The 27,593-nt window shown below is 51.5% G+C and overlaps 3 protein-coding genes across 9 annotated transcripts; 1 reads left to right on the top strand and 2 right to left on the bottom strand.

Moving 5' to 3' along the window:
• Positions 1 to 35: 35 nt before the first annotated feature.
• ART5 (ADP-ribosyltransferase 5) lies at positions 36 to 3,646 on the bottom strand. Of its 3 annotated transcripts, none has more exons than XM_059068765.2 (5): positions 3,244 to 3,646; positions 2,791 to 2,948; positions 1,107 to 1,836; positions 488 to 520; positions 36 to 402 (listed from the first exon to the last, which is right to left on the bottom strand). In XM_059068765.2, exons 2-5 carry the CDS (start codon positions 2,872 to 2,874, stop codon positions 296 to 298), a joined length of 954 nt encoding a protein of 317 aa, XP_058924748.1. In that variant the 5' UTR covers positions 2,875 to 2,948; positions 3,244 to 3,646; the 3' UTR covers positions 36 to 295. The 3 variants fall into 3 exon arrangements, with proteins under 3 accessions (XP_058924748.1, XP_066894894.1, XP_066894895.1); XM_067038793.1 differs by having other exon boundaries at positions 36 to 399; positions 3,244 to 3,634; XM_067038794.1 differs by lacking the exon at positions 488 to 520 and having other exon boundaries at positions 3,244 to 3,635.
• An 846-nt stretch (positions 3,647 to 4,492) lies between these two features.
• On the top strand, positions 4,493 to 15,038 carry ART1 (ADP-ribosyltransferase 1). Of its 5 annotated transcripts, none has more exons than XM_067038791.1 (6): positions 4,493 to 4,548; positions 5,911 to 6,022; positions 10,790 to 10,901; positions 11,169 to 11,946; positions 13,036 to 13,077; positions 14,601 to 15,038. In XM_067038791.1, the coding sequence occupies exons 3-6, from the start codon at positions 10,839 to 10,841 to the stop codon at positions 14,696 to 14,698; spliced, it is 981 nt and encodes a 326-aa protein (XP_066894892.1). In that variant the 5' UTR covers positions 4,493 to 4,548; positions 5,911 to 6,022; positions 10,790 to 10,838; the 3' UTR covers positions 14,699 to 15,038. The 5 variants fall into 5 exon arrangements, with proteins under 5 accessions (XP_066894892.1, XP_058924747.1, XP_066894890.1 ...); XM_059068764.2 differs by having other exon boundaries at positions 10,775 to 10,901; XM_067038789.1 differs by lacking the exon at positions 5,911 to 6,022.
• Positions 15,039 to 15,980: 942 nt separating this feature from the next.
• Positions 15,981 to 17,401, bottom strand: CHRNA10 (cholinergic receptor nicotinic alpha 10 subunit). Its single transcript, XM_059070266.2, has 2 exons — positions 17,125 to 17,401; positions 15,981 to 16,438 (listed from the first exon to the last, which is right to left on the bottom strand). The coding sequence occupies exons 1-2, from the start codon at positions 17,399 to 17,401 to the stop codon at positions 15,981 to 15,983; spliced, it is 735 nt and encodes a 244-aa protein (XP_058926249.2).
• Positions 17,402 to 27,593: the final 10,192 nt, after the last annotated feature.

Below are 27,593 nucleotides of genomic sequence, written 5' to 3'. Positions count from 1 at the left end.
ATGGTCTAGTCTCATGGAACAAACCAATCATGAAATTTGAGGTCACCACACTGCAATACTGTTTAATCCAGTGGCTGTCACAGCACTACCCTTGCTTGTCCCTGGAGTCCCTACCATGTAGCGGGGATCCCTCCACCCTACCATGGCCTCAGATCCCCCAACATCCTGGCTGGGGAGATGGCTGCTAGGTCTGGGTCTGAAACCATGTTCTGACTTCTCCAGGTTCTTCAAAGCCTCCCATCTTCATATGGAAGTCATCATTTCCCAGGACTCCTACGTGGCAGGCACTGAACTTTCAGAGCACAGCTCCTAAGAGCTGGAACTCCCAAGAGGCCAAGGGCAGGGCCTTCGAAGAGAGCAGAGAGAAGGCCCCGTTGGAGACTGAGTCAGCCTGTCCTCCTGCTGGAGAGAGAAGAAAAGGTGGTGAAGGGTCAGCAGGTCCAGGGGGAGTCAAAGCAGCTTAGGGAGGGGCAGGAGGGTGACTCACTTGGCACAGACTCACAGCTCGGCCTCTTCTTCGCTGCAACAGACAGCACAGTGAGGCCTCCATGCAGACAGACCCTCACACCCCGAACTTCCCTTCTCACCAGGTCCTGGCATGGCCATTCCCAATCTCAATCCAGCTTTCCCTTGTCCTAAATACAAACTTCTGACTTCCCTTCCTCCTTCTTCTTCCAAGAAATCTTCCCAGATTGCCTTTCCAACCCTGCTACCTTCCTGGCCTCACTCTGTCCCTGCCTCAGCACTTGGGAATAGCGCATGTGTTACGCTATTATGCCCAGGGCCTCCTGAGATCTGAAGCAGCACTCCTGTCACTTTCCTCTGATTATTGCCCCCCTTAACCAGGTTCTTTTGGTGTTTTAGACTGTAGAGCAGAAGGAAACTTTCAAGGACCTTTACAGCATCATCTGAGAATATTCACAGATCCAGAAAACACTTATAGGGCCTTCTCTGAGCTGGCAAAACCTGAGTCACAGAGAAAAATAACTCCAGCTAACTTCAAGCCCTCAACTTCCCCATTAATCACACAGGTCTCCTGAAGGCCCTGGGGACGGAAATAAACCAGAGACATACTGCCCATCCTGCTTCCCTCATGCATGGCTCACCACCCAGATAGGCGCAGTTAAAGTGGCTGCACATCTGATTATTGCTGGAGAGAGTCACCAGGTTCCGGACTCCATCCTGGGAGAAACTGGTGACTAAGAAGACTTCATGCGGGGGGATCAGCACCTCACGCTCCTTGGGAAAGACAGACAGGGCTTGGATCGGGGCCCCAAAGCAAGTCCTTAGAGAGAAGAAGGTGGCATTACCAAATCTGCGGGCCACTGCCTCATCCAGGGAGCTGGAGGTAAACTGGCCTAAGCGGACAGAGCCCCCCAGCTCCTTGGGTTCAAATCGAATGGTGCCCACGCCTCGGAACACCACCTGCCCAGGTTCCCTGCTGCAGTCCCTACTGCCCCGCAGCAGCTGCAGGGCCCGGGTCAGGTAGAAATGCAGGGCCTTGAAGGGGAAGTGCTGCATGTAGAACTCTCTGGAGTCGCCGCCTGTCCGCACAGCCTGGTTCAGCTCCCGGTATAAAGGGTTGGATGAGTTGGTGTAGACCATGATGGCGATTCCGTGCTGGGTTTTGAAGCCTGGAGGCAGGCTGAGCCCTGGATGCCTTTGCTCCCAGGCCTTCTGGGCTGTCTCCCAGGACTCTCGCAGCCTGGTATGGTTAGCCATCTCCTCCGCTAGCAGATGGACTGCCTTCTCCTCCATCTCCTCCGAGCAGCCCACATAGGCATCATCAAAGGTGTTTGGAGCCAGGCTCAGATTCTGGATGGAAACATTCTGGGCCTATAGAGGTAAGGAAGAGAGGAGCCACACAGGAAAGGCAGAGGTCCTGGTGGCAGATCACTTCAGAAACACAGAATCTCATTTCTACGCCCAAATATCTGGGGTGTGAAATTTGGCAAGAGCTCAAGGGCTTAAATAACAGGCACTGGAGCCAGACAGACATGGGTTCAAATCCTGGCTTCACCACTTACGGGCTATGAGATCTTGGGCGAGTCTCTAAGCTTCTCTGGACCTCATGTTCTCCACCTATAAGTTGAGGATACTTCCAACCTCACAGGGTTATTGTAAGGATAACATATAGATCCTCACTTGTGTACTAACTAAGAGGGGTCATTTATCATTAGAGAGGTTCCTGCACTCAGTGGGATGTGGGGCTGGAAGACTTCCAAGCACCGTTCTGGCTCTAAGACTCAGTATGCAGGTGACATACAAACGTATGGCCAGTCTCCAATTACCTGACCCCATCCCCATCCTCAGACTCCTTCCCCCTCACACAGGTGCTAGACACCACAGCAAGTCACTGTCAGCTCTGAGACTCTGAGTCCTCTCCTGCTCTAGAACCCCTCATCCTCAAACCTGGGGGTGGGGATTGGGAGGAGGTCAAGCCCTGATCTGCGAGGGGCTGAGGGAGGGCAGTACACAGGTAGCCCAAAGGAGTTTGTTAGGCTGGGCCTGTGGTGGGAGATGGGAAGTGAGAGGAGAAAGAAGCAGGCAATCCCAAGGGAGGACCATAGAAGGAAGGAGGATCACAGCAGGACCAGTAGGTGGAGGTCGGGTTCTGGGAGATGGAATGGGAAGTTGGGGCTCCCTATAGGGATGGAGGTTCCTGAGAGAAAGAGGATTAAGAGGAATGGCATCCTAGAGAAGCGTCCCTGGGAAGGCTCTTTGAGGAGTCAGGCCCCGGGTCCACCCCAACTGTTCCCTTTGTGGCAGCAAATGGTTCCCTCCAGTTACCTGCCAGGGGGCGTAAATGAGGATGCCGTTGAGGGTGTGGATGCCAAGGCAGCTAAGGGCGATCAACAGAGCCACCAACATCATTCCTCTGGGAGTCTTGGAGAGTGAGATCCCGATGAGGGTGGGACCAGCGACGGTGGAGTCTTGGCTTCGATGGGCTGGTGGACAGACAGTTGGAGAGTTTCTTCCATGGTGTGAGGGGCCCCTGGTCTAGGACTTGGCCCGGCGGGGTGCAGGCGGTGCCCAGAGTAGCCCTAAGTGTGTGGGCGGGGCTTGGACTTTATCCCCTACCCCCCCACCCCCCACCCCGCCTCCACCCCAGCACAACCCGTCTCAGCTCCCCCACCTCCCAGCTGCCCGGGGGCTCAGCGCCTTCTGGTCGGGAATGGTAAAGGGAGAGCGGTAATTTGGCTCCGCTTGGAGAAGGTAGGGGACGGGGGGCCGGGGACCCACCTGGAGGTGGCGGAGGCGGAGAGCGGGAAGGAGCACTGAAGGTTCCGGGCGGCGGGGACTGAAGTCTGCGGGGGCGCCGCGCTGACCCCTGTCCCCCGAGTCCCGCGGATCAACGAAGTCCCGCGGATCAACGAAGTCCCGCGGCTAATTATAGCCCCATTGGCAGTAACCCGACAACTCTCTTCCCCAACGACAAACCCTGGGGTTTGGGGGGCGGGGCTGAGGGCCGTACTTAACTCTCCTTCCCAAGGACTGCGAGGTCTTTCTCCAAGACCCTTTTCTCCGAGCAAAACCAGTGCTAGAGGAGGGGAATTATGACCGCCACGGCCCGGGCTCCAGACAACTAGGTCGCAGAGACCAAGAGGGTCCAGCCAGCCGAGAGGTCACCACTTGTGCACTCGTTCATTTGCATACAATTTGCATATGGCGAACACGTGGGTCACGTGTGGTCCAGCCTGTTAGCGGGCCCCCACCCCACTCTCTTCTCTTTATAGCCCCTTCCCTTCAGGAAGCCTGGCCCAGATGCAGAGCTCTCTCTCTCACATCTTCAGGGTCCAACCCCGCCCCTCCCTAGACCCTCTCTCCCCTGACCTCTCAGACTCAGGTGACCCCATGTTTATCAACACTAGCCTTTCCCCTCACCTCCCTGGGCTTGCCTATAAATAACCTGGCTCTGAGTCTTAGATGCCCACTGGGAGGTAATGGGAGAAGGGGCCAGCTGAGGAATCAGCAGCTCTGGGAAGAGCTTTCTGGCAGCCTGAACCTCCGGTCTCATGGCTTTGTCTTCTCTCTACCCTCTGGCTTTGGGGAATTCCTTCTCCCATCCTGAGACCTGGAACCCCAAGAAAGACCCCAAGAGATGGAGTCAAATCTAGTCATTGAACAAGGGTCTTGAGTGAAGCAGAAAGTCCTCCAACATCACATGGCCAATGAGTGCTAGGGTTGGGACCCAGGCCTTTTGGGAATCTCGCCTTGCACCTTAGGTGAAATAAGGAGATACTCCCTGAGGCCAGGGGTGCTGAATGTTGGACCAAACCCAGCGGGGAGGCAGTCGTTCTAGCCTGGATCCTTGATTTCCTTCTGGCTTCAGGGGTTCCCTTTTCATGGGACATGCTCTGACCCAGAGCGGACTGGGTAGAGGCTAGTCCAGAAATAGATGGGGGAGTGTCACATTTCTGAGCAGCTGTATGGGAGAGGTACAAGGGGTGGGGGACTGACGGTATAAAAGAGAAATCTGCCCTCCCCCTCCACTGGTGGCCATCGCTGGAGACCAATACCAGCTTCCCCATCCTGGAGAAAGTCTAGGTAAGGGGCACACCACCTGTTCCTGGGCACTGGGCATGAAAAGTGGTTTTTTTTTAAAGGGGAAATTTGAGGTATTAATGGTAGAGTTACAGGAATCATTAGGAAGAGTTTCAGGGAACCTTACATCTTAGTCTGTTCAGACTGCTATAACAAAATGCCACAGACTGGGTAACTTATCAACAACAAACAGATATTTCTTATAGTTCTGGAGGCTGAAAGTCTGAGATCAGTGTGCCAGCCTGGTCGGATGAGGGCCCTTTTCTTGGTTCATAGCCAGTACCTTCCCACTGTGTTCTCACATGGTAGAAGGTGCTAGGGAAGTCCATGGGGTCTCTTTTTTTTTTTTTTTTTTGTGGTACGCGGGCCTCTCACCGCTGCGGCCTCTCCCACTGCGGAGCGCAGGCTCCGGATGCGCAGGCTCAGCGGCCATGGCCCACGGGCCCAGCCGCTCCGTGGCATGTGGGATCTTCCCGGATCGGGCACGAACCCACGTACCCCGCATCGGCAGGCAGACTCCCAACCACTGCGCCACCAGGGAAGCCCATGGGGTCTCTTTTATAAGAACAGCAATCCCAGTCATGAGGGTTCATGAACTAATGAACTAATTATCTCCTAAAGCACTCTCCCTTCTAATACCATCACATCAGGCATTAGGGTTTCAACATGAATTTTGGGGAGACACAAATATTCAGACCATTGCACCTCTGATGGAGAGGTTTGGGATACCTAGGGAGGTTTGAGGCCATTGGGATTTGGGGATTTCTGGGGAGGGATTTGGAGTCACATCCCCAGTAGGGAATGCTCATCATGGGTCTGGATGAGGGGAAACTGACGAGAAGTGCCCTGAGCAGGATGACAGGAAGGACAGAAGGGCAGCTGGGGTAGGAAAAGGGGTTGCCCAGTGCCTCCACTTCCTGGCCTCCCAGGCCCTCCCCACCACTTTGGCCTCCATACCATTCCCTGCAAAACTGGTCACTAAGTCATCAATGCACCTGTTCTGCTGTGCTCTACATTGTTAGCTGCACCCAGAAAGCCTCTCAGACTTGCAGCAAACATTCCAGGAGGGCCCACTTGTGCCTGGCCTTGGGCTGAGCTCTGGGGACACAGAATGGGTCATACCTGGTCCCTGCCCTCAGGGAATTCACAGGCCAGGGGGGAGGCAGACATTGAAGGGCAGCACACTACGATTAGGACAGTGACGGGAAAGCACAGGGTGATTTAGGAAGCCAGAGGAATCAGAGGGCTTCCTGGAGGAGGTGGCTCCTGAGCAAAGCCTTGAAGAGTGGGTAGCAGGAGAAGGGCATCCCCAGCACATGGAGGGAAGCAGCAGCGCCTCACCTGGAACTTTGCTCTGTACTGTAGAAGTCAAGCAGGGGTGGTGGGGCATGAGGCTGAAGAGGTTATGGCGGGAAAGATCACAGAGCGCTTCAAATGCCAGTGTCTGGAGGTTGGACTCTGTCCTGAGGGTAAGGAGGTAAGTTTTGTTTTGATCTCTTGCTTTTTTTTTTTTCTTTTCCTTTCTGGATGTCTTCTCATCCCTTGCCTCATAATTGTCATCTCTGCATTTTGAGATATTTCTTCCAGTCAGGTTTGCCACAGAGGGTTTTCAAGCAGGTAAGGAACATGACCAGCTGTGCTTTAGAAACATTGTTCTCCCTACTCCGCGAAGCAGCAGCAGTGTGGATTAGCAGGGGTGACAGCGGAGGTAGGGAGATCAGGGAGAAGGCAGGGGCTGACCTGAGCCATGGCAGGGCATGTGGGGATGGGGAAAGGGAAGGAGCATTGAGGATGGACCCATACTGTGCCCAGCATTAGTTGACAACTAAATTAGTGTTTGATGAATGGCTGAATGAATGGAAACCCAAGTAACCATCTTGGGCGACTGGATGAATAATAAGGATGGTAGATTATGCGAGACTCTTCTGCTGGCAAGTTCACGGGAACCACCCTGAGCTGGATGAAGCCCAAAGAGGAATCAATCACAAGGATCCCAGGGTATCTAATGGGACCCAAAGGCCAGAAGTGAAGAGTCCCTAGTAACCCAAGGAAGTGTCTTGCTCTGCCTGTGCCTTGGCTTCAAGCTGCTCTCTTTTCTCCTCAGCCCTCCCTGCCTCTTTCCCTGGGGACCTTATCTCTTCCCTGACCTCAATACACCTATGACTCTCAAATGTCTTCTATTGTCCATTCTGCTCCATCTTGGACACCTGCCCCTAGAGAGTCCACATGTGCCAAACTGAACTCACCAGTTCCCCCCTAACCTGATCATTTATTCAATACATTTTTAAATTGAGCACCTACTATGTGTGGGGATGAGCTTTTAAAGTTTCCTCTGCTTCTCCTCTGTATTTCCAACCTAGAGCATGGGAACCAGAGTTGTGAGCCTTGATTTCCCATCTCATCCCCTAAATCCCATCAGACACCAAGTCTAGTAAATTCTACCTAGTAATGCTGGGTCCTCCCTCACTGCCAATACCTTAGTCTGGCTGCATGATTCAATGTCTGACTTCACAATTCTCCTGCCCTATCACAAGCCTCTGGTACCTTTTATTGCTGTGTTTCTGCAGGGCAGAGACGGGGACAGAAACAGGATAGTGGAGAGGCAGTGAGAGACATAGTTGGCCTCATGTTTTCACTGCATGACCATTTTGCTGTGTGCCACAAAATCTCAGTGGCATGCAAACATTTATTCTCATACTCCTGGGTCTTCACATTGACTGTAGATTGGCTAAAGTGAGCTTGGATGGGCAGCTCTGCTTCAGGCTGCCAGTCTGCCTCAGCTGGGCACCTCCCTGTTGTGGGCTGGGCCCAGGTCTGCTCCACTGGGTGCAGGCTGAAGGAACAGTTCTGGGCCATGTTCTGATGGTTTCTGACCCAAAGAGAAGACCTTCTCTCTTGGTTTGGGTTCCCCCAAAAGCCAACCCCGAGACAAGGATTGGGTATAGTCAGCTTATTTGAAAGGTGATCCCAGGAAGTACCAGTGAAGGAGTGGCAAAGTGAGTTGAAGAAGAGAGAAAAGCTCCCCCGCAAAAGCTGTGCGACCACTGTGGTCAACTATGTCCCACTGGGGACCCTCTGTGGAACAGAGAATCTGACTACCCTCACTGGGTGACAGCTGTCCTTGGGAACATTAAATCTCCTGCACTTTGGGGTTGCCCTGAGCAAGCTCCCAGGGTGATGGAGAAAGCCTTGGACACAGAAATATACAGAACACTAAGGGTGGGAAGCTGTCAGATGCTTGAGAACTATCCATTGCACCTGTGTTGAACTTGAAGATGAGCTGAGGGGATACGGGTTGGGGAATCAACAGTGTCTGGCACACTCTCTTTTACACAGCACCCAGCTATCAAATCTCAAGAAAGACTCTGAGTAGTCTCGCTTGGGTTATGTGTCCATCCATGAGCCAATCACAATGGCCAGGGCATTAGAGCACCAGTTTGGGGTCATGTATTCCCCTCATGGGGGTACAGAGTGAGGAAAGCCCCACTTGAACCCATGGACTAGTTTCTCCACAAAGAGAAGATCTATTATAGAAGCTCAGGCTTTTTTGGTGGATTCCAAGAGACTACAAGAGTTCAAGTAGTTTTTTGCTGCTGCATTCTCTGCCCATTAGCATTCTATCCTGGAATTAGGGAGCGGTATCTCAGGTTTACACCCCACTGTGATGCCATTTTAAGTTCTACCTACTCTGAATCTCCTCTGGTCAGCCCCTCACTTAACCCCACTCCTTGTACAAATGTGTTTCCATCAGGCTCTTTGGGTTCTTGTAACATGCTACTTGAAATTCCTCACTCCATCTCCACCTTAAAAGAGCTTAAAGAAGCAGGGATGTGGGTTTTGTTGTTTCTGTTCATAATTTTATCCTCAGTGCCTGACACATTACAGATGCTCAAGAATTTTCTGAATAAATGAGTAAGCAGGTTTTGAGAGAGGGAAGAGAAGTTCAGTTTGGAACATGTTGAATTTGATCAACTCTGCTGGCTGTTAACTCCATTGCCCAGAGAAACTCATACCTCAATTTAAACTGTATACTGGCAATTAGAGGATCTTAGATTTGGAGACTCACAAAATTATAGCCACATAACATCCCAGTGGATTAGGGTCACTGAATCATCAAAACTTAGGCTCCACCAGAAGCCAGAGGAGATTCGGGAGCAGGGATGCTTAACCTGAATGAGACTGGGGTAGATGCATAACCACCCTGAAATTTGTGTAACGTCTGTGTGAAGGAGCATATATCCATTTTCTGAGGAGCCGTTTCAGGTTTCATCAGATTTCCAAAGATAAAAAACCACTAACTGTATTACGGTCTGTATAAAAGAAGGAAAAGAGAAATACCTGAGAAGTTGCTGGTATGCATCTAGAGTCTCTCTGGAAGGAATGGAAACAGGAAATGGGAACACTGGTTAGCTCTAGGGAGAGAAGGTTGGGGTTGGGGGATCAGTGAGAGAAAGACATTTCACTGCATGCTTCGCGGACTATAAATTTTGAATAATGAAAATGTATTACCTTTTATTAAGTTAAAACTTTAAAAAATTAAAAATTAAAGTTATGGGGATTTCCTGGCAATCCAGTGGTTAGGACTCTAGCTTTCACTGCCGAGGGCCCAGGTTTGATCCCAGGCTGGGGAACTGAGATGCCGCCTGCCATGCATCGCGGCCAAAAAAAAAAAAAAAAAAATTAAAGTTATGATTGATCCTGTTAAGTGACCAGAGACGTAAATTAAAAACTACATACCATTTGTACCACCAGTTAAATGAAAATTAAGAGAGATTAATAATGCCCAGTGTTGGCAAAGACATGGAGAAAAGGGCACTTTTGTCCATTGTTGGTGGGAGGGTGAAGTGGGACCTTTTGGATGGCAACCTGGCAGTGGTGCGGTGGCTATCTAAATGAACACTATTCAGATCCTTTAAATATCACCTTCTTGATATCTTTCCTATAAAAATATGCAGACAAGAGGACAAGGATTTATATACATGGATGTTCACTGCAATATCATGTGTAATAACAAAAAAATAGGAAAAAAACCCTAAGTGTCCCTCAATAAGGAAATGGTTAAATAAATTATGGATTAACTATATATGAAATTCCATGCTGCCATCATAACGAACAAGGTAGATATGAATGTGTGACATGGAAGGAAGTCCATGGTACATTGTTACCTGGGAAAAGGTTGTAGAACACGTATGTGTAAGCATGCTTCCTTTTTCTTTTTGAAAATAGTGACAATAAAAAACCCCAAAATAGTCTGTATACAGAAAACTGTGTATGTATATTTAAATATATTACTTGTGTGTGCATCGAAAAAGGTCTTGAAGGGTACCATTACCACAGAAACAGCAGGCATGGGTAACAGTGAGAAGGGGGACATGGAGGGAAAGCAAGAAAAGGGGGACTTGGGCTTTGTGATTCATTCATACACAATAAGCATGCATTACTTGGTAATAAAATAAACAAAAAAAGAAGCAGCACCAACTTAGAAACCGTCTGTTCCAATCTTGACCCAAAGTTGGGACACCTTCTTGGAGCCACTTTGGGCCCTCAGCGTGCCCACCCAGAGGATGTAGGAGGCTTCCCTGGGGGAAGCAGTACCCTCTGTACTCTCCCCCATGCAGCCCCTCTTCCCACACCACCTGGGGGTCCCTGCCTGGCATCAGCTGAGGGCTTAGGGTGAGGGTTCAGTTGGCAGCAGGATTGCAGGGACAGAGGAGGACCCTCTGGATCCCCAAGCCCTGCTCTAAGCCTGACCCTGGAGTCCTGCTGTGGCCCCACCAGCTGACCACTCCTGGATCTGCCCTGCTCCAGCCTCATGTCCCTCTGAGGGGAAGCCTGGACCTCTCACTGTGGCAGTCCAGCTCCTTTAGGACTGGCCCCAGGCTTTCCAACACTGCAACTGCCACACTAGCCGGAACGTCTTTCACTCTTTACAGCCTGAGAGTCCCTACCTCTAATACCTTTGCTCTTCCCATTCGTGCTGTCCCAAACTCCCTTCCCACCCTCAACTCCAATCTTTTCTCTCTTACCTCCCCTGACTGAAGCCTTATTCTCCTATTTGTCCCACAAGACCCTGTTCACATGTCACCTCCTCCAGGAAGTCTCCCATGTTCCTTCTGGCAAGAAGGGTCCCCCCTCTCTCTGAGCCTCCGTTTCTATGTTGTGACTCTGTCAAGCACCGGAAGGGGCCCAGACTTGGTGTCAATTCATCACAATTTATTAAACTGTGCAGATTCCCATTTTCCAGACAAGGAAACTGAGACCCAAAGAGTAACTTGCCCAGGGTCACCTCCAACATGCAGACCCCTGCCATGATGTCTCTGCTGCTCGTGTCCATGGGCCTCATGGAAGCACTTCAGGTACAGTCATCCTCCGCTGACCCCATCCCCCCCACTGCTGGCTTCTGAACTCTGCCGGATGCTTCGCTTGGAGATCGCTCAGCCCGAGGGGACAGCCCCAGAGCCTGGTCTCGGAGATCTGTAGCTAGTAGTTCCCAATCCCCTTCCCCTCCAGGTGTGTTTGCGGCCCTTACTCTTTCTCAGCTCAGTGGAGGGGGAAGCTGGATAACAGGGCTCCCGTTCTCCTAGGGCCTAACCTCTCAGTCCTTGCTGCTCCCCCTGCCTCAGGCCCAGAGCCACCCCATCACACGACGGGACCTCTTCTCTCGAGAAATGCCCCTGGACATGGCCCTGGCCTCCTTTGATGACCAGTATGCTGGCTGTGCCACAGCCATGGCGGCGGCTCTCCCAGATCTCAACCGCACGGAGTTCCAGGCCAACAAAGTGTACGCCGATGTCTGGGCTCAAGCAAGCAGCCAGTGGCAGGAGCGCCAGGCCTGGGGGCCCAAGTGGGGCCTCAGCCCTACCCGTCTGGCCCCGCCCGCGGGCTTCCGAGAAGAGCACGGGGTGGCCCTCCTGGCCTACACGGCTAACAGCCCCCTGCACAAAGAATTCAACGCGGCCGTGCGCGAGGCTGGCCGCTCCCGGGCCCACTACCTCCACCACTTCTCCTTCAAGACACTCCACTTCCTGCTGACCGAGGCCCTGCAGCTGCTGGGCAGGGGCCAGCGTCCACCCCAGTGCCGCCAGGTGTTCCGAGGGGTGCAGGGCCTGCACTTCCGGCCAGCGGCGCCCGGGGCCACTGTCAGGCTGGGGGGCTTTGCCTCTGCATCCCTGCAGAATGCTGCAGCCCAGCAGTTTGGGGAAGACACCTTCTTTGGCATCTGGACCTGTCTCGGGGCCCCTATCAAGGGCTACTCCTTTTTCCCTGGGGAGGAGGAGGTGCTGATCCCTCCCTTCGAGACCTTCCAGGTGATCAATGCCAGCAGACCGGCCCAGGGCCCTGCCCGCATCTACCTCCGGGCCCTGGGCCAGCGCAGCACATACAACTGCGAGTACATCAAAGGTGAGCAGGGCACGTGCCAGCCAGCAGCTGGGCTGAAGGTGGCCTTGCCCGACCCGTTTTCAGAGGATACATACAGAGATATTAAAAACAGTGAGAAGGACCGAGTCCCGTCCCCCAGCCCCTCCACCCCTTCCGTCCAAGGAGAGACATAACCTTCTTAAGTAGTACGCTTGCTTCTCAACCCTGGAGGTGTCTAAGCCAGAGCTGGCCACTTGCCTGTGGGGAGGCTGAAGAGGGTTTCCTGACTAACGCAGATGTCTTTGGCCATCTGAGGGCCACAAAGACTTGGTGTCAGGCTTTCCTCCCAGCTGGAAGCTGCTGCCAGAAATGAGTAAGCGGCCCACCCCAGTTTTCTGAGAGGAGTGTGTTTATTTGACTGAACAGAAATCCTGTGCTGTCACGTGTGCTAGCGGGTGTGGGGTGGGGTGGTGAGCCAGCAGTCAGGTGCCATACCCCTAAATTCCAGTTTGGGCTCTGGTAGGTCTCGGATGCTTTCCTGTCCATCCTCCCTGGACCATCCAGAGGAGTAATCATGAAGATGGGCCCAGGTCCTTAATCTCTGAAGGGGCTGTGGGCTGCTGGTCCTAGCTGAGGGATGCCCAGGGGCCTGTGAGGCCCACCTTTCATATCAATAGTTAGAGGCAGGCTGTTGGCTGGAACCATGGACCACATCTCAAGTGGGATAAGGTCCAGCGCGGCTTCAGTTACCACCTTGGACAGCATCATGAGCGTGCACGAGTTGATGGAAGGTGAAGGAGACACACAAAAAACATAAACTAGCCCCTCCTTGGCTGGGACAAGACATGGGACAGGGAGAGGTGGATGTGGCACGGAGGCAAAGTTACAGGCCAAGGGAGCAGGAGGAGTGCCCAGATGACCCTGGCTTCAAGGGCTGGCGCCTTTCTGGCTCTGCTATTCACGGGTCAAGTCAAACCCAGGCAAGGGAGGTCCCACTGTAAGGAAGCAGAATTAGGAGAAAACACACCAGCTTCTCCTAGAGCAAGTCAGGGATGGGCCGTGGGGCTCTGGAGTCCCTTACCATCCTGAGAGCTGCTGAGCCTTTGATTCTTTACTGTTTCTTCCCTACAGACAAGCAGTGCAAGTCAAGGCCCTGCCATCTGGATAACTCAGGTGAGGGCTGCGGGCATCTGTGGGGCTCTGTTTGGCGCTGAGCTTGGCTATCTTGGGTCTGGGCCCCTCTCCTGGATGGATATCCCCCATAAAATAAAAACAACCCCCTTTTAATCAAAAAAAGTAGACTCCCTTAAGCAGACACCTGTGGGGGGTTGCTAACCCTCCCCACTGAATGTGTATGTGGGAGATGGCCGCCGAGCTGACACACCCGCCCCCCCAGCCTGCGGCCGTCCCCGCCTTCCCAGGAGCCCACTGACCAGAGCCCAGACAGCTCCAGGCTGCACTGAAGCGACAGAGGGAAGGGCCGCTCCACAAACTCCTCCTGGGCCTTCTCCTTCTGCTGCAGAGCCCTCGGTCTGTTACTGCCTTCAGAGCTCTCTCAGACCACCTCCCAAGGTCAAGGTCAGGTCTTGGCTGCTGGAGACCTGGGCTCTAGCCCAGGCTCTGCCCTAACTCTGTGACCGAACATCCCTCTCTGGGCCTCAGTTTCCCTATCTGCATAGTAAGCATATCGGACTAGATGGTCCCCAGGTTCCCTCTGGCTATGACTCTTCTCTTCCCTTGAACACCTGCTGTGCCAGGTCCGGCCTCAGCCACCACTTCTCTAGGCGGGAATAAGCCATTCTCAAGGAGGAAATCACAGCCACCCCTCCCCCTCGGGTCCCGCCTCCTCCCTCAGGGCTCTGAGAACAGCTGATAGGAAGGAGCCCCAGCCTCCCTTTTGTTCCCACCCTTCTCCATGACACAGTACCACTCAGGGTTCCATGAATCCTCACCATGATCCAATGATGCAGGTAATGTCATCACCCCTGTTCCACAGACGAGAGAAGGCAGGCACAGAGAGATGAAGCAACCAGCCCCCCACACACAACTAGAAAAGTGTTCGGTCCAAACAGCCTGGTCCTGGAGCTGAATTTGGAACCACCATACCAGGCTGGCCCCCACCTCCTCAGACACCATCTCATTTTATCCTTACTGGACAACTATTGACAGGGAGTATTACCCTCATTATATAGTAAAGTGAGACTCAGAGACAGAAGTGACTTGCTCCAGGTGAGAGTGAGTTAGTGGCAGAGTCAAGACCAGCCAGGTCTCCAGACGCCAACTCGGCCTCTTTGAGGTCTGATAATGTAATTTCAAGCACTGGGAAAGTTTAGGATTCCTGCCCCACTCCCCATTCCCCATCCCAGTGCACCAGCAACTCTCCCACCAGAGTTTGAGCAGAGGAGCAAAGATCAGCATCACCAGATCCCACTCAGATCTCTACCCCTTTTCATCCCACCCTGCAGTGCCTCAGTTTTGTCAGTAGGAGACTGGGGGATAGACCTAATGACCTCTGGAAGGGGAACTGGGGCTCTCCTTGGTCTCATCTCTACCTTCCTCCCTAAATTCTTTCTCTTCATCTTTGTCTCTCATTGCATTTTGTTTATCAGTCAGCTCACTCTGCTCTTTCTTTTCATCTTGTTTCTTTGTGTATCTCATGTCGCCCCTAAATCTCTGTGCCTCTGTTTTCCCTGCAGCCATGGGTCAGGGCCCCCTTTCTGCAGTCTGCTCCCTTCTACTGCTGCTCTGGTTCCTTGTTGGAGAAGCCTTTCCAGAGAGTCCAGGACTCCTCTAATCCATCAGCCACTGAACAGCTCTGCCATCACCTCTGCCCAACATGAGGATGTCAGCCACATGTATGCTTTAAGTGCGGCCAAGATCTGTGGTAACCCCATCTGTAGGGAACTCTGGGATCTTCTCTGGCAGCTGCCAGGCTTGCTAGCTAGAGGAAAATGTAGGGACTGGGCCTCACCCAGGGGTCTAGGAGTAAGATAGTGAGTAGAGGTGGGGGGACTGCGGGACAGGTAACCACTCACTTGGCGATAGAAGATTAAAGTAGTTTGGAGGGGGGGTGATTGGGGAGAAAAGTACTTGGCCATGGTATTTGCTGATATTACTTAAATGCTTCCCATGTACACCTGGACTGCTCCTATTCATTCCTCCAGGAAGCCTTCTCTGGCCTCTCCACCCTGCTGGGTTAGGGGCCCTGCCTCTGTGCTCCCAAAGGGCCCTGGTCTCCCACATCCAACTGTGAGCTTATGAGGGCAGGGACTGTGTCTGAGGCACAGAGGTGGTGCCAGAAAATGTGTGGAAGTCAGAAAGGAACAAATACCTTGTGAATAGCTGGTTCCTGTACTGCCCCTACCTTGGGCACCTTCAAGCTCTCCGGATGTCACTGTGTGGGAACGGGGTGGACTGGATCTCATTTTCTTGTCAGCAAAGATGTAATTTCTGCTCTGATCCATGAGTCCTAAGGTCCCTAAGAGGCTGGATCCCCAAGTTCCACCACCACAGGCCCTGAGGGTAAGAGAGGACATGGAGGAAGTGATAGGCACACACTTTATTATCAGTTGGGGCTTTGGGGCCAAATCCTTGTATGGCCTCCTGCTCTGGAAACTGGACCAGGAATCCTGAATTCCCAGTTGCCTTCCCTGGGCCCCCAGGTAGGGACAGGCAAGACCAATTCCCTGTAACAACAGCCACCGAGGAAGGAAGAGAAGACAGGAAATGTGGCAGTTCTGTTTGTACTACCTGCACTCTCCTCACTGAAAGCACTATCACTCAGCACCAGAGTTCAGTTCTGTCCCTCCAGGACTTCCCTTTGATCTTGACCCTTCTTAGAGTCCCTCCTCTGAAGGAATCAGGGGAGTGGAAAGCTCTGGATTTCCCTTAGAGGTTAGGGTACAGAGACAACGAGTACTCCCTCTGGTGTGTGAAGTCAGTAGCACTGAAGAGAGGATGTCCCAGGCTCTGAGGCCCAGTGGAGAGAGACTGAGTGGCCTGAGGGCCAACCACCACCTGGCCTGGCCATTCCATCCCCATCTGGAGGTGATGTGGCTGCAGCAGACCCCTGGGACTCACAGGGCTTGCACCAGCACGAGAAGGCTCATCACCAGAGCCATGGAGAAGAAGATGCCCAGGAAGAAACGGTCCATGACACGGGCCAGGCGCTTCCAGTCCTCATGGCAGCGCTGGGCAGCCCTGTGTCTGTGGAAGGTGTTGGTGATGGTGGCTACATGGCGCAGCAGGGCTTCCTGATGGCAGAGACATCGAGGCTCATGGCAAGGGCCTGCTGGTGGGCCAGCTTCTCTGTCAGGAGGCTGGGGGCTGGGGGATGACTCAGGAGGCCTAGACTGCCCACAGGGTTCCCCCCGTTCCCGCACACACAGGCCCCGTGCCAGGCGCCCCAGAAGGAGGGCCCGAGCCCAGGCTGGCACTGGGCGGGCACTAGGCCCACAGTAATGCAGGTTCATGATAAGGATGGTGAGCGCTGTGGAGAAGGTGACCATGGTCATGGTGGCCATGTAGTACTTTCCTGCAAGAGAGGGAAAGGGAACTGAGGCCCCAGACAAGAACTCAGGGGGTCTGAGCTCCCCAACTGCCTGAGCACAAGGAGGAATGAGCTCACTCCCCCATAAGGCTTGCAGGACCCTCCAAGCCCAATGGATGGAAGCGGGAAGGAGGTAAGGGCCAAGGGCTCCCTCTTCCTCATTCCCCCGTCAGGTTCTCAGATGCTACCTGTTCCCTAATTGTTCCCCTCACTGCTGGAGGCTGAACTCACCCACAGTCCCGTGAAAGTCACACTCTTAAATAGAACCAGCATGATCTGAAGCAAGCTATGATAGAACCTTCCTCATAGGTGTGTGGTGCTGCTTCCTTGAGTTAATAAACGTCAAGTGTTTAAGAGACTGCCTGACACGCAATGAGTACTTAGTATGTTTTGCCTGTGATTATAACACTGGGGATGTAGACCTTCCTCCATCAAGTCCTTGAGGAAAGACCAACCCCTTCCTCTGCCCCTTCTCCTTGGAAGGGGTCGACCTCTTCCCCCTCAATCTCAGAACGAGGCCGGACCTCAAGACGCTCAGCTGGGCCCCTCTGCTGACCCAGGCCGGTACGGCTCGCACTCCTGCACCTGCGTACACCCGCGCACTTCAGCCCTGGGTTGGGGGCGTCCTCTCCCGGCCCCCTCCCCCGCCACCCCGGGTCCTCAGAGCTCACCGATGAGCGGCACACTCTCGGCCGGCGGCATGCTCTCGGCCAGGAGCAGCTGGAAGACGGTGAGCGCCAGCAGTACGGTGACGCCGAGCGACACCTTCTCGCCCGAGTCGGCGGGCAGGTGGAAGGCGAGAGGCGCCAGCAGCGAGATGAGCACGCAGGGCAGCAGCAGGTTGCACACGTAGGCGGCGGCGCGGCGGCGCAGCAGCAGCGTGAAGGTCACGTCCGGGTAGGGCTCGGAGCAGCAGCCGTAGGTGAGCACGCGCCGCCGGGCCGGCATGCCCAGCACGCGCCACTCCACGTTCTCCACGAAGTCGGCCAGGCTGGCGGCGGCGCCGCGCGGCTGTACGTCTAGCTGGTGCCCGCCGTGCGTCCACGAGCCGAACGTCAGGCCGCAGCGCTGCGCGTCGAATGGGAAGGCCGACACGTCCACGCGGCACGAGCTGCGCGTGATGGCCGGCGCGTCCCAGCGCACGGCGCCGTCGTGCCGCAGGACCACGTTGGTGCTGGCTGAGGCTGGCGCCTGCGCGTCCGCCCTGCGGGCAGGTGGTGGGGCTCCCTGAGGCTCCGTGGCCTGCGGAGTCAGGGCTGCCCCTTGAAAGGGGTGCGCTTCAGGCCCGCTGGGGGCGGCACAGAGGGCAAAGAGAGCAGTAGAGAGGGCCCTCTGTGCCTTTGGAGGCCTAGCGGGGCCAGCGCCTGAAGGGCCCAGAACGAGACACAGACCTAGCTCAAAAGTTGGCGCGGGGCGCATGGTGACTTCCTTTGAGTGTCATCTGCAAAGCTTCTAGAGGGGCCGTGAGGAAAATATGCGGAGCTATGTGTTGTCTGGGAAGCACAGAGCTGGCTTAGGCGGCATAAAGGACTACTTCAGAGGGCTAAGCCCTGAAGGAAATCCCTAGGCACGTCCTGGGGTGCCCTGAGAAAAGGGTGAGGAGTGCCATAAAGAGGCACTTATGTCCCGGAACCCTCTCTGCGAGAGATACAGAATTGGCCCTAGACCACACGGAGGATTCCTAGGAGACATTCAGCCTGGGTTGGCTTGGGACAGCCTGAAGTGGAGATGCCATCAAGGGGCTGTGAGGTCCCTCCAGCAGGCCCTTGCCATGAGCCGCTGTGTGTGTGTGTGTGTGTGTGTGTGTGTGTGTGTGTGTGTGTGTGTGGTCAGGAAGCCCTCCTGCACCATGTAGCCACAATTGCCAACACCTTCCTGGCAGCTTAGAAGGGTCCTGGGGGAAAGCTTCCAGGGCACCATAGGAGCCGGGTTCGATGTGGAGGATAGGGGACAGGTGCATCCCCAGAGCCCAGGGCAACTCTAGGGAGGGGTAGGAGAGGGGAGGGGTCCGGGGAGGGGCCCAGGCAGGAAGTACTTGTTATAGAGTATGATGTCCGGCCGCCACACGAGACTGCTGGGGATGCGGATGGCATCCAGACCACCATAGGCGTCAGGGTCCCATCGTAGGTAGGCATCTGTCCACTCCTGTCGGATCCACAGGTACAGGGTCAGCACCTGGTTCCGCTCATCCTAGTTGGGAGCAGAGAGTGGGCATAGATGTGGACAGACGTCTGCACATACCCCACCCTGTGTGTGCACACTCACCTACAGAGCTCTGGTCAGCACCCGCAAACCTGACTTGCCCATACAGTTCAGTTCCCACCCAGCCTTGCTATGTGACCTCGGCAGGTCCTTCTCTTCTCTGGGCCTGAGTTTCCTCAGAAGTTACATGGGTGGTAATCTCTGCTAGGCATTGATTCAAGTGTGCAAAGTATTGGGCACACTGTGGGCACCCAACTGTTAGGATCCAACAGTTGGTAGCTGTTATTGTTGTTAATGTTTACAGGAAAGAATTGATTGGAGATTAATCCCAGTCTCCCATTCCCCCATTCCTTGACACTGTCACCAGCACACTCTACGACTGTACAACAACCAACGCACCATGTCGATGATCTGGGACAACGTCACTTCCAGGGTCACGTTCAGAGCCTGGTCTGTGTCTGCCACAGGTCTCAGGGCACTTGTGTAGTTGGCAAAGAGGTCTCGGAACAGCTTGTGTGCCAGCCTGCCCTCAGCTCCAAAGCACTCTGGGGGACCAGTAAGAAAGGGTGTGCATCCGAGACCCTAGTCCAGAGGCCTCGGCTCACAACCTGTACCCTCCACAAGACTGAGGTCCTGTCCGCTGCTCCACTGTCTCACAGCCGTCTAACTGTCCCTGTTATCTGTCTCTCTACCTGTGGCTCTAGTTCCTCCCTGGCCTGCCTCCAAGGATAGATGAGGTGAAGGCCATAGTGTGAGTAGGTACTATCTTCTGAAGCAAGGGTGATGGGTTTCTTCCCCACCATTCCCTTCCCAAGGACCTGGATTCGGCTTGCCCCACCACAAATGCTAGAGGGGCTGGGAATTCCCTGGCAGTCCAGTGGTTAAGACTCCACGCTTCCACTGCAGGGGGCACAGGTTTGATTTCTGGCTGGAGAACTAAGATCCTGCATGGCGCATGATGTGGCCAAAACAAAACAAAAAAACAAATGCTGGAGCGGCCCAAACAGACAGCAAGAGTCCCAGTTCTCAACCAGGCATCCGGAACTGTTGCCCTGCCCCGTCCAGTCTCTCCAGCCTGTCTCAGCTTCTCTAGCTGCACTTCAGTTGATGTCTTCAAATCTTCTGACACTATGGGCCCCTCCTTCCTGAAAACACACTCTTCCCCGGGTTTTGTGACACATCCCATTGTCCTCAGTCCATTTTTTTTTTCTCAGTCCTTGATTTAGGTATCGTTCCCCAGAATTCCGTCCGTTGCCCTCGTCTCCTTTTTTCTTCAGCCCAGATTTTTCTCCTGTGCTCCAGACCTGAATGTCCTAAATGACCTGTAGGCACTTTAAACTGTGTAGGGCCAAAATATGAACTTGTTTCCTCCCACCATGTTCTTTTTTTCTTTTTAATTTATTATTTGTTTGGCTGTACTGGGTCTTAGTTGCAGCACACAGGATCTTCGTTGTAGCGTGCGGGATCTTTTCACTTGTGGCGTGCGGAATCTTTAGTTGCGGCATGCAGGTTCTTAGTTGTGGCATGTGGGCTCTTAGTTGCGGCCTGTGGGATCTAGTTCCCTGATCAGGGATCAAACCCGGGCCCCCTGCATTGGGAGCGTGGAGTCTTAACTGCTAGACCACCAGGGAAGTCCCTCCTCCCTCCGTGTTCTGCAACCTGTTCCTTGTCCTGTGTTCCCCGTCTCAGCAAACAGCACTCCCCGGTGACCTAAGCTGGAAATCTGGTAATATGTCTCTCCCTTCTGCCCCTTCTCTCTGCAGAGCACTCTGTGCCCGCATCCTGTCAGTCATACTGCTGAATGCTCTTGAATGCTTCATCACCTCTCCGGCTCGGGCCCATCCTTCCTGCATATGGACCCCGGCAGCAGCCGCCTCCTCCCTGCTCTTCCAACTCGGGCTCACCTCTCTAACCACCTGCCACACTTCCGAGAGATCAAGCTTTTAAACAAATGAATCTGACTAGACCAGTAGCTGCTTAAACCTGTTCAGTGGCTCCCCAGGCCTGCTAGATAAAGCCCAAACTCATCCTTCGCGGTCTGGTCCCCCTGGCTTTTCCAGCCCTACCCCTGGGAGCTGCCCTGTCAACTGCTCCCGCCCCAGTCAGGCAAGCCCCCTCTTGCCCTCTTCAGCTCCCCCTCCTCCACACTCCCCAGATAGCGCTTGCTCCCAGCACAGAAGTGAAGAGAGAGCACGTGGAGAGAGGTTTGGGGAGGATGGGAACAGCAGCAACGCCCAGAGAGGCCAGGGCTGGTTTATTGAGCTTCATACCTGGCAGTAGTGGAAGCAGGAGGAGAAGGCCCAGGGTGGAGACAGAGAAGCTGAGGCCGAGGCGGTGGCTCCCGGGCCCCATGGCCTTGCCGCAGCCAGAGGAAGGGCAGGTCTCTGGGGGTGAGCCTCCTGGCCTGACCTACGGCAACATCAGGCCCTGCTGGCAAGGATGGTGTGGACAATCCCTGCACGTCAGAAGGAAGACTGGGATCTCTGCTGAGTCCAGCTACCCTGCAGGGAGTCCTGCAGCCCTTCCAGTTACCTGACACTGCTATTTGTACCTGCCCTGGGATTTTAGTACTTGGGCCTTGGCATCTACTGTTTCTCCTTCTCTGCTGGTCTTTGCCTCTTCTGGCCGCTGCCTCTGCCCTGTTCTTCACCCCCCACCCCCTTTACCTCTCACTCAGACTCTCTGTCTCGATTTCCTTCTATCCGTCCCTCTGTAACCCTTTCTTGGTCTCTGCCTCCCTGACTCTGGTCTTCCTCTTTCCACTCTCTCTTCCTTTCTCCTGCCTCTATTTCAGCCCCCTTGACTTCCTCAAGGCCTTCCCCACACCTGATTCTGGGGGAGCCTGGCGCATTCTCAGCAGGACAGGGACAGGGACTCCATCAGCCCTGAACCTTCTGAGGCACAGGACAGCAGGCCACGCCCCCTTTACCTTTCATTAGCTTATAGAGTTGGGACACCTGTGTCCATGGGAACAGAGCAACTGAAACTGACACCTCAGGTCACTGGGACCTGAATTATTCAAATTCTGTAAGGTAGCACCCTCACTCAAGTCAGGCCCAGCTTGGGGGATTGGAGGGTACAGAGATGCCAGGTCAGGATCTGCAAGAGACTGGGGCTTAAAGGTGTGAGGGGACAGGGCCAGTGGATGGAAACTGTCCTCCCAGCTCTGCCATCATTACTGAATTCTTGAGGCTCCCTTTCGTCTGTCAGCTGTGCCCTCAGTTAGGGACTGAACACATCTGTCTAGGCTGGTGCTTTGTGCCAAGCAAGCTCTCCCCGGTGAGAGGGGTGCCAAGCCTCAGGCTGCTCCAGGTGGCCCCACAAAGCAGGGGATGCAGCCCGCATCCTCGCCATCCCACAGCCATCCCAGTCTGAGCCTCAGTATTCTCCCTATGCTTAAACATCACAGGCGGTATTGGGCTGCAGGGAAAACACAGCCTTTATTTATTTATTTTTTAACATCTTTATTGGAGTATAATTGCTTTACAGTGGTTAGTTTCTGCTTTATAACAAAGTGAATCAGCTATACATATACATATATCCCCATATCTCCTGCCTCTTGCATCTCCCTCCCACCCTCCCTATCCCATCCCTTTAGGTGGTCACAAACCACCTAGCTGATCTCCCTGTGCTATGCGGCTGCTTCCCACTAGCTACCGATTTTACATTTGGTAGTGTATATATGTCCATGCCACTCTCTCACTTCGTCCCAGCTTACCCTTCCCCCTCCCCATGTCCTCAAGTCCATTCTCTACGTCTCTGTCTTTATTCCTGTCCTGCCCCTAGGTTCTTCAGAACCAATTTTTTTTTTTTTAGATTCCATATATGTGTTAGCATACAGTATTTGTTTTTCTCTTTCTGACTGACTTCACTCTGTATGACAGACTGTAGGTCCATCCACCTCACTACAAATAACTCAATTTCATTTCTTTTTATGGCTGAGTAATATTCCATTGTATATATGTGCCACATCTTCTTTATCCATTCATCTATCGATGGACACTTAGATTGCTTCCATGACCTGGCTATTGTAAACAGAGCTGCAATGAACATTGTGGTACATGACTCTTTTTAAATTATTGTTTTCTCAGGGTAGATGCCCAGTAGTGGGATTGCTGGGTCGTATGGTAGTTCTATTTGTAGTTTTTCAAGGAACCTCCATACTGTTCTCCATAGTGGCTGTATCAATTTACATTCCCACCAGCAGTGCAAGAGAGTTCCCTTTTCTCCACACCCTCTCCAGCATTTATTGTTTTTAGATTTTTTGATGATGGCCATTCTGACTGGTGTGAGGTGATACCTCATTGTAGTTTTTTTTTTTTTTTTTTTTTTTGTGGTATGCGGGCCTCTCACTGTCGTGGCCTCTCCCGTTGCGGAGCACAGGCTCCGGACGCGCAGGCCCAGCGGCCATAGCTCACGGGCTTAGTTGCTCCGCGGCATGTGGGATCTTCCCGGACCAGGGCACGAACCCGTGTCTCCTGCATCGGCAGGCGGATTCCCAACCACTGCGCCACCAGGGAAGCCCCTCATTGTAGTTTTGATTTGCATTTCTCTACTGATAGTGATGTTGAGCATTCTTTCATGTGTCTGTTGGCAATCTGTATTTCTTCTTTGGAGAAATGTCTATTTAGGTCTTCTGCCCATTTTTGGATTGGGTATTTTTTTTTTTTATATTGAGCTACATGAGCTGCTTATAAATTTTGGAGATTAATCCTTTGTCAGTTGCTTCATTTGCAAATATTTTTCTCCTATTCTGAGGGTTGTCTTTTTTTGTTTATGGTTTCCTTTACAGTGCAAAAGCTTTTAAGTTTCATTAGGTCCTATTTGTTTTTATTTTTATTTCCATTTTTCTAGGAGGTGGGTCAACAAGGATATTGCTGTGATTTATGTCATAGAGTGTTCTATGTTTTCCTCTAAGAGTTTTATAGTGTCTGGCCTTACATGTAGGTCTTTAATACATTTTGAGTTTATTTTTGTGTATGGTGTTAGGGAGTGTTCTGATTTCATTCTTTTACATGTAGCTGTCCAGTTTTCCCAGCACCACTTATTGAAGAGGCTGTCTTTTCTCCATTGTATATTCTTGCCTCCTTTATCAAAAATAAGGTGACCAGGGCTTCCCTGGTGGCGCAGTGGTTGAGAGTCTGCCTGCCAATGCAGAGGACACGGGTTTGTACCCTGGTCCGGGAAGATCCCACATGCCACGGAGCGGCTAGGCCTGTGAGCCATGGCCGCTGTGCCTGCGCGTCCGGAGCCTGTGCTCCGTAATGGGAAAGGCCACAACAGTGAGAGGCCCGCGTATCGAAAAAAAAAAAAAAAAAAAGGGTGACCATATGTGCATGGGTTTTTCTCTGGGCTTTCTATCCTGTTCCATTGATCTATATTTCTGGGAAAACACAGCCTTTTTTTTTTTTTTTTTTTTAACATCTTTATTGGAGTATAATTGCTTTACAATGGTGTGTTAGTTTCTGCTGTATAACAAAGTGAATCAGCCATACATATACATATATCCCCATATCTCCTCCCTCTTGCATCTCCCTCCCACCCTCCCTATCCCACCCCTCTAGGTGGTCACAAAGCACCGAGCTGATCTCCCTGAAAACACAGCCTTTCGAGTTCCTTTCAGCTCTGTCCTATGAGCTGTCTGACCTGGGTAAGATACTGAAACTCTCTGGGTTTCAGTTTTATCAAACAGGTTTGTGGGATTAACAGCCCTCACCTAAATAGTTGTGGTAAGAATTAAATGAGACAATGCAAGTATCTGATAATGCAAGGCAACTACCTAGTACATTGACAAATGCACAGCAATCAACAGTATTTGCACTATGGTCCTAGTGAGTTAGTTAGTCAAGATATCTTCAGAAACACACACTTAGATTCATAAGCCCCAGCCCCTGGCAAATACCATTCTTCTTTCTGTCTCTATGAAATCATGTCAGTATTTGTCTTTTTTTTGGCTGTGCCGTGCAACCCGTGGAATCTTAGTTCCCTAACCAGGGATTGAACCCGTGCCCACTGCAGTGGAAGTGCAGAGCACTAACCACTGGACCACCAGGGAAATCCCAGTATTTGTCTTTTTGTGCCTGGCTTATTTCACTTCATATAATGTCCTAAAGTTTCATCCAGGTAGTATATGTCAGAATTTCCTTCCTTTTTAAGTCTGAATAACATTCTATTGTATGTATATACCACATTTTGCTTATCCATTCATCTCTTGATGGGCACTTGGGTTGCTTTCACATTTCAGTTATTGTGAACAATGCTGCTATGAACATGGATGTATAAATATCCTTTCAAGATTCTGCTTTCAGTTTTTTTGGATATATACCCAGAAGTGGAATTGCTGGATCATATGGTAATTGTTTTTAATTTTTTGAAGACTTGCCATACTGTTTTCCACAGCGGACATAACTTTTTATTGAATACATTCCCATCAACAATGCACAAGGCTTCCAATCTCTCCACATCCTCACCAACATTTGTTACTTTGTTTTTTTGATAATGGCCATCCTAACGGGTATGAGGTGGTATCTGGTTCATAGTTTTGATTTGTTATGTCCCTAATGATTAGTAATGTTGAGCATCTTTTTATGTGCTTATTGGCCATTTGTATATCCTCGTTGGAGAAATGTCCGTTCAAGTCCTTTGTTCATTAAAATTTTTTTTTTTATTTTTCTTTTTATGTTGTTGAGTTCTAGGAGTCCTCTATATATTCTGGATATTAATCCCTTATCAGATAATTTGCAAATGTTTCTCCCATTCTCTAGGTTGCCTTTTTACTCAGCGTCTTTAGAATGAACAAAAGTAAAAATTCTTCATGTAGTTCATTTTGTCTATTTTTTTCTTTTGTTGCTTGTGCCTTTGGTGTCATAACCAAGAAATCATTACCAAATCCAATGTTGTTAAGATTTTACCCTCTATTTTCTTCTAAGAGTTTTATAATTTTATTTATTTGTTTAAATATTTATTTATTTATTTGGCTGTGCCGGGTCTTAGTTGCGGCATGTGGGATCTTCGCTGCTGCATGCAGGATCTTTTAGTTGCGGCTTGTGGGCTCCTTTAGTTGCAGTATACGGGCTCCTGTAGTTGCGGCATGTGGAATCTAGTTCCCTGACCAGGGACTGAAACCAGGCCCCCTGCATTGGGAGTGTGGAGTCTTAACGACTGGACCACCAGGGGAGTTCCTAAGAGTTTTATAATTTTAGGTCTTAATTTAAGTCTTTGATCTATTTTGATTTAGTTTTTGTATATGGTGTTAGATTCTGATGAAATATATAAATAGAAGGTGGTATGTTCATACAATCAAGTATTACATGGCCATAAGATGGCATGAAGTACTGATGTATGCTACAACATGGATGAACCTTGAAAGTATTATGGTAAGGGAAAGAATCCAGTTACAAAAGGTCACATATTGTGTGATTCCATTTATATGAATGTCCAGAATAGGCAAATCTATAGAGATAGGAAGGAGATTAGTGATTGTGTAGGTCTGGGAAAGTTGGGGAATGATGGCTGAAAGCTATGGGGTTTCTTTTTGGGAGGATGAAAATGTTCTAAAATTGATTGTGTGGTGATGGCTGCACAACTCTGTGAATATAGCTAAACTAATTGTATGCATTAAATGGGTAATTGTATGGTATTGAATTCTATCTCAATAAAGCTGTTATCAAAAATATTGGGACTTCCCTGATGGTCCAGTGGTTAGGACTCTGAGATCCCAGCACGGGGGGCCCGGGTTTGACCCCTGGTCGGGGAACTGGATCCCACATGCTGCAACTAAGGATCCCTCGTGACTCAGCTAAGACCCTGCACAGCCAAATAAATTCATAAATATTTAAAAAAATCATAATCCATCATGAATGAGTTAGCCGAAGCAAAAACACTCATAGAAACAACCAAGAGATCACAGATATTGAACATATTAGATAATGATAATTTGAGTAGTTAATATATTTTGGGCAGTGCTCTAAGCACTTTAACATATATTAATCCATAATTCTCACAACACCCTATGAAGTAAATACTATTATTGATTCCATTTTACAAATGAGGTAACTGAGGCACAGGAAATAACTTAGCCAAGATTCCATAGCATATTCCAGGGGACCCAGGATTTGAACATAATTGGGGTAAAGAGTCCACCCCTACACTACACTATACTACAATTATACTGCCTCTTTTAAAAACAATGTAGAAGTACATGTAATATGATTTAAGAAATAAATGAGGACTGAAAAATGAAAGAACAAGAGGACTATTGAGAATGAGTAGGTAGGGACTTTTCCCTGGTGGTCCAGTGGCTAAGTCTCTGTGTTCCCAATGCAGGGGGCCCAGGTTTGATCCCTGGTCAGTGAACTAGATGCCACATGCTGCAACTAAGAGTTCGCATGCAGCAACTAAGAGTTCTCATGCCGCAACTAAAGATCCCGCAAGCCATGCGGCGCGGCCAAAAAGCCAAACCAAAACCAAAAAAACAGAACAAAAACAAAGGAGGAAGACAAGACTCAAGAGTGAGTGTCAGGGCTTCCCTGGTGGTGCTGTGGTTGGGAATCCACCTGCCAATGCAGGGGACACGGGTTCGAGCCCTGGTCCAGGAAGATGCCACACACCGCAGAGCAACTAAGCCCGTGCGCCACAACTACTGAGCCTGTGCTCTAGAGCCCGCGAGCCACAACTACTGAAGCCCGCGTGCCTAGAGCCCGTGCTCCACAACAAGAGAAGCCACTGCAATAAGAAGCCCGCGCACAGCAACCAAGAGTACCCACCCCTCACCGCAACTAGAGAAAGCCCACGCGCAGCAACAAAGACCCAACACAGCCAAAAATAAAATAAAATAATTTATAAAAAATAAAATAAAAAAAGTGAGTGGCAGATGTTGTAGGGATGGGTGTCGGGGTAAAAGATGCCTTTTTCTTTCTGTACCATTTTCTTCAGCAGT

Source organism: Kogia breviceps, chromosome 7, assembly GCF_026419965.1.
Source record: "Kogia breviceps isolate mKogBre1 chromosome 7, mKogBre1 haplotype 1, whole genome shotgun sequence".
Lineage (NCBI taxonomy): Eukaryota > Metazoa > Chordata > Mammalia > Artiodactyla > Physeteridae > Kogia > Kogia breviceps.
The sequence above is the reverse complement of the archived record's forward strand: the minus strand, read 5'-3'. Positions and strand labels throughout refer to the sequence as shown.

What these genes read in the sequence shown, in the direction of transcription:
- ART5 (XM_059068765.2), bottom strand. Translation starts at nt 2,874, where the DNA reads ATGATGTTGGTGGCTCTGTTGATCGCCCTTAGCTGCCTTGGCATCCAC. An exon ending in TAACTGCGCCTATCTGGGTG is followed by an intron (nt 521 to 1,106) that starts GTGAGCCATGCA and finishes TGTCTGTTGCAG; the next exon opens with CGAAGAAGAGGCCGAGCTGT. An exon ending in GAGCTGTGAGTCTGTGCCAA is followed by an intron (nt 403 to 487) that starts GTGAGTCACCCT and finishes TTCTCTCTCCAG; the next exon opens with CAGGAGGACAGGCTGACTCA.
- ART1 (XM_067038789.1), top strand. Translation starts at nt 10,839, where the DNA reads ATGCAGACCCCTGCCATGATGTCTCTGCTGCTCGTGTCCATGGGCCTC. An exon ending in CAACTGCGAGTACATCAAAG is followed by an intron (nt 11,947 to 13,035) that starts GTGAGCAGGGCA and finishes TCTTCCCTACAG; the next exon opens with ACAAGCAGTGCAAGTCAAGG. An exon ending in CTGCCATCTGGATAACTCAG is followed by an intron (nt 13,078 to 14,600) that starts GTGAGGGCTGCG and finishes TTTTCCCTGCAG; the next exon opens with CCATGGGTCAGGGCCCCCTT.
- CHRNA10 (XM_059070266.2), bottom strand. Translation starts at nt 17,401, where the DNA reads ATGCCGGCCCGGCGGCGCGTGCTCACCTACGGCTGCTGCTCCGAGCCC. An exon ending in CGAGAGTGTGCCGCTCATCG is followed by an intron (nt 16,439 to 17,124) that starts GTGAGCTCTGAG and finishes CCTCTCTTGCAG; the next exon opens with GAAAGTACTACATGGCCACC.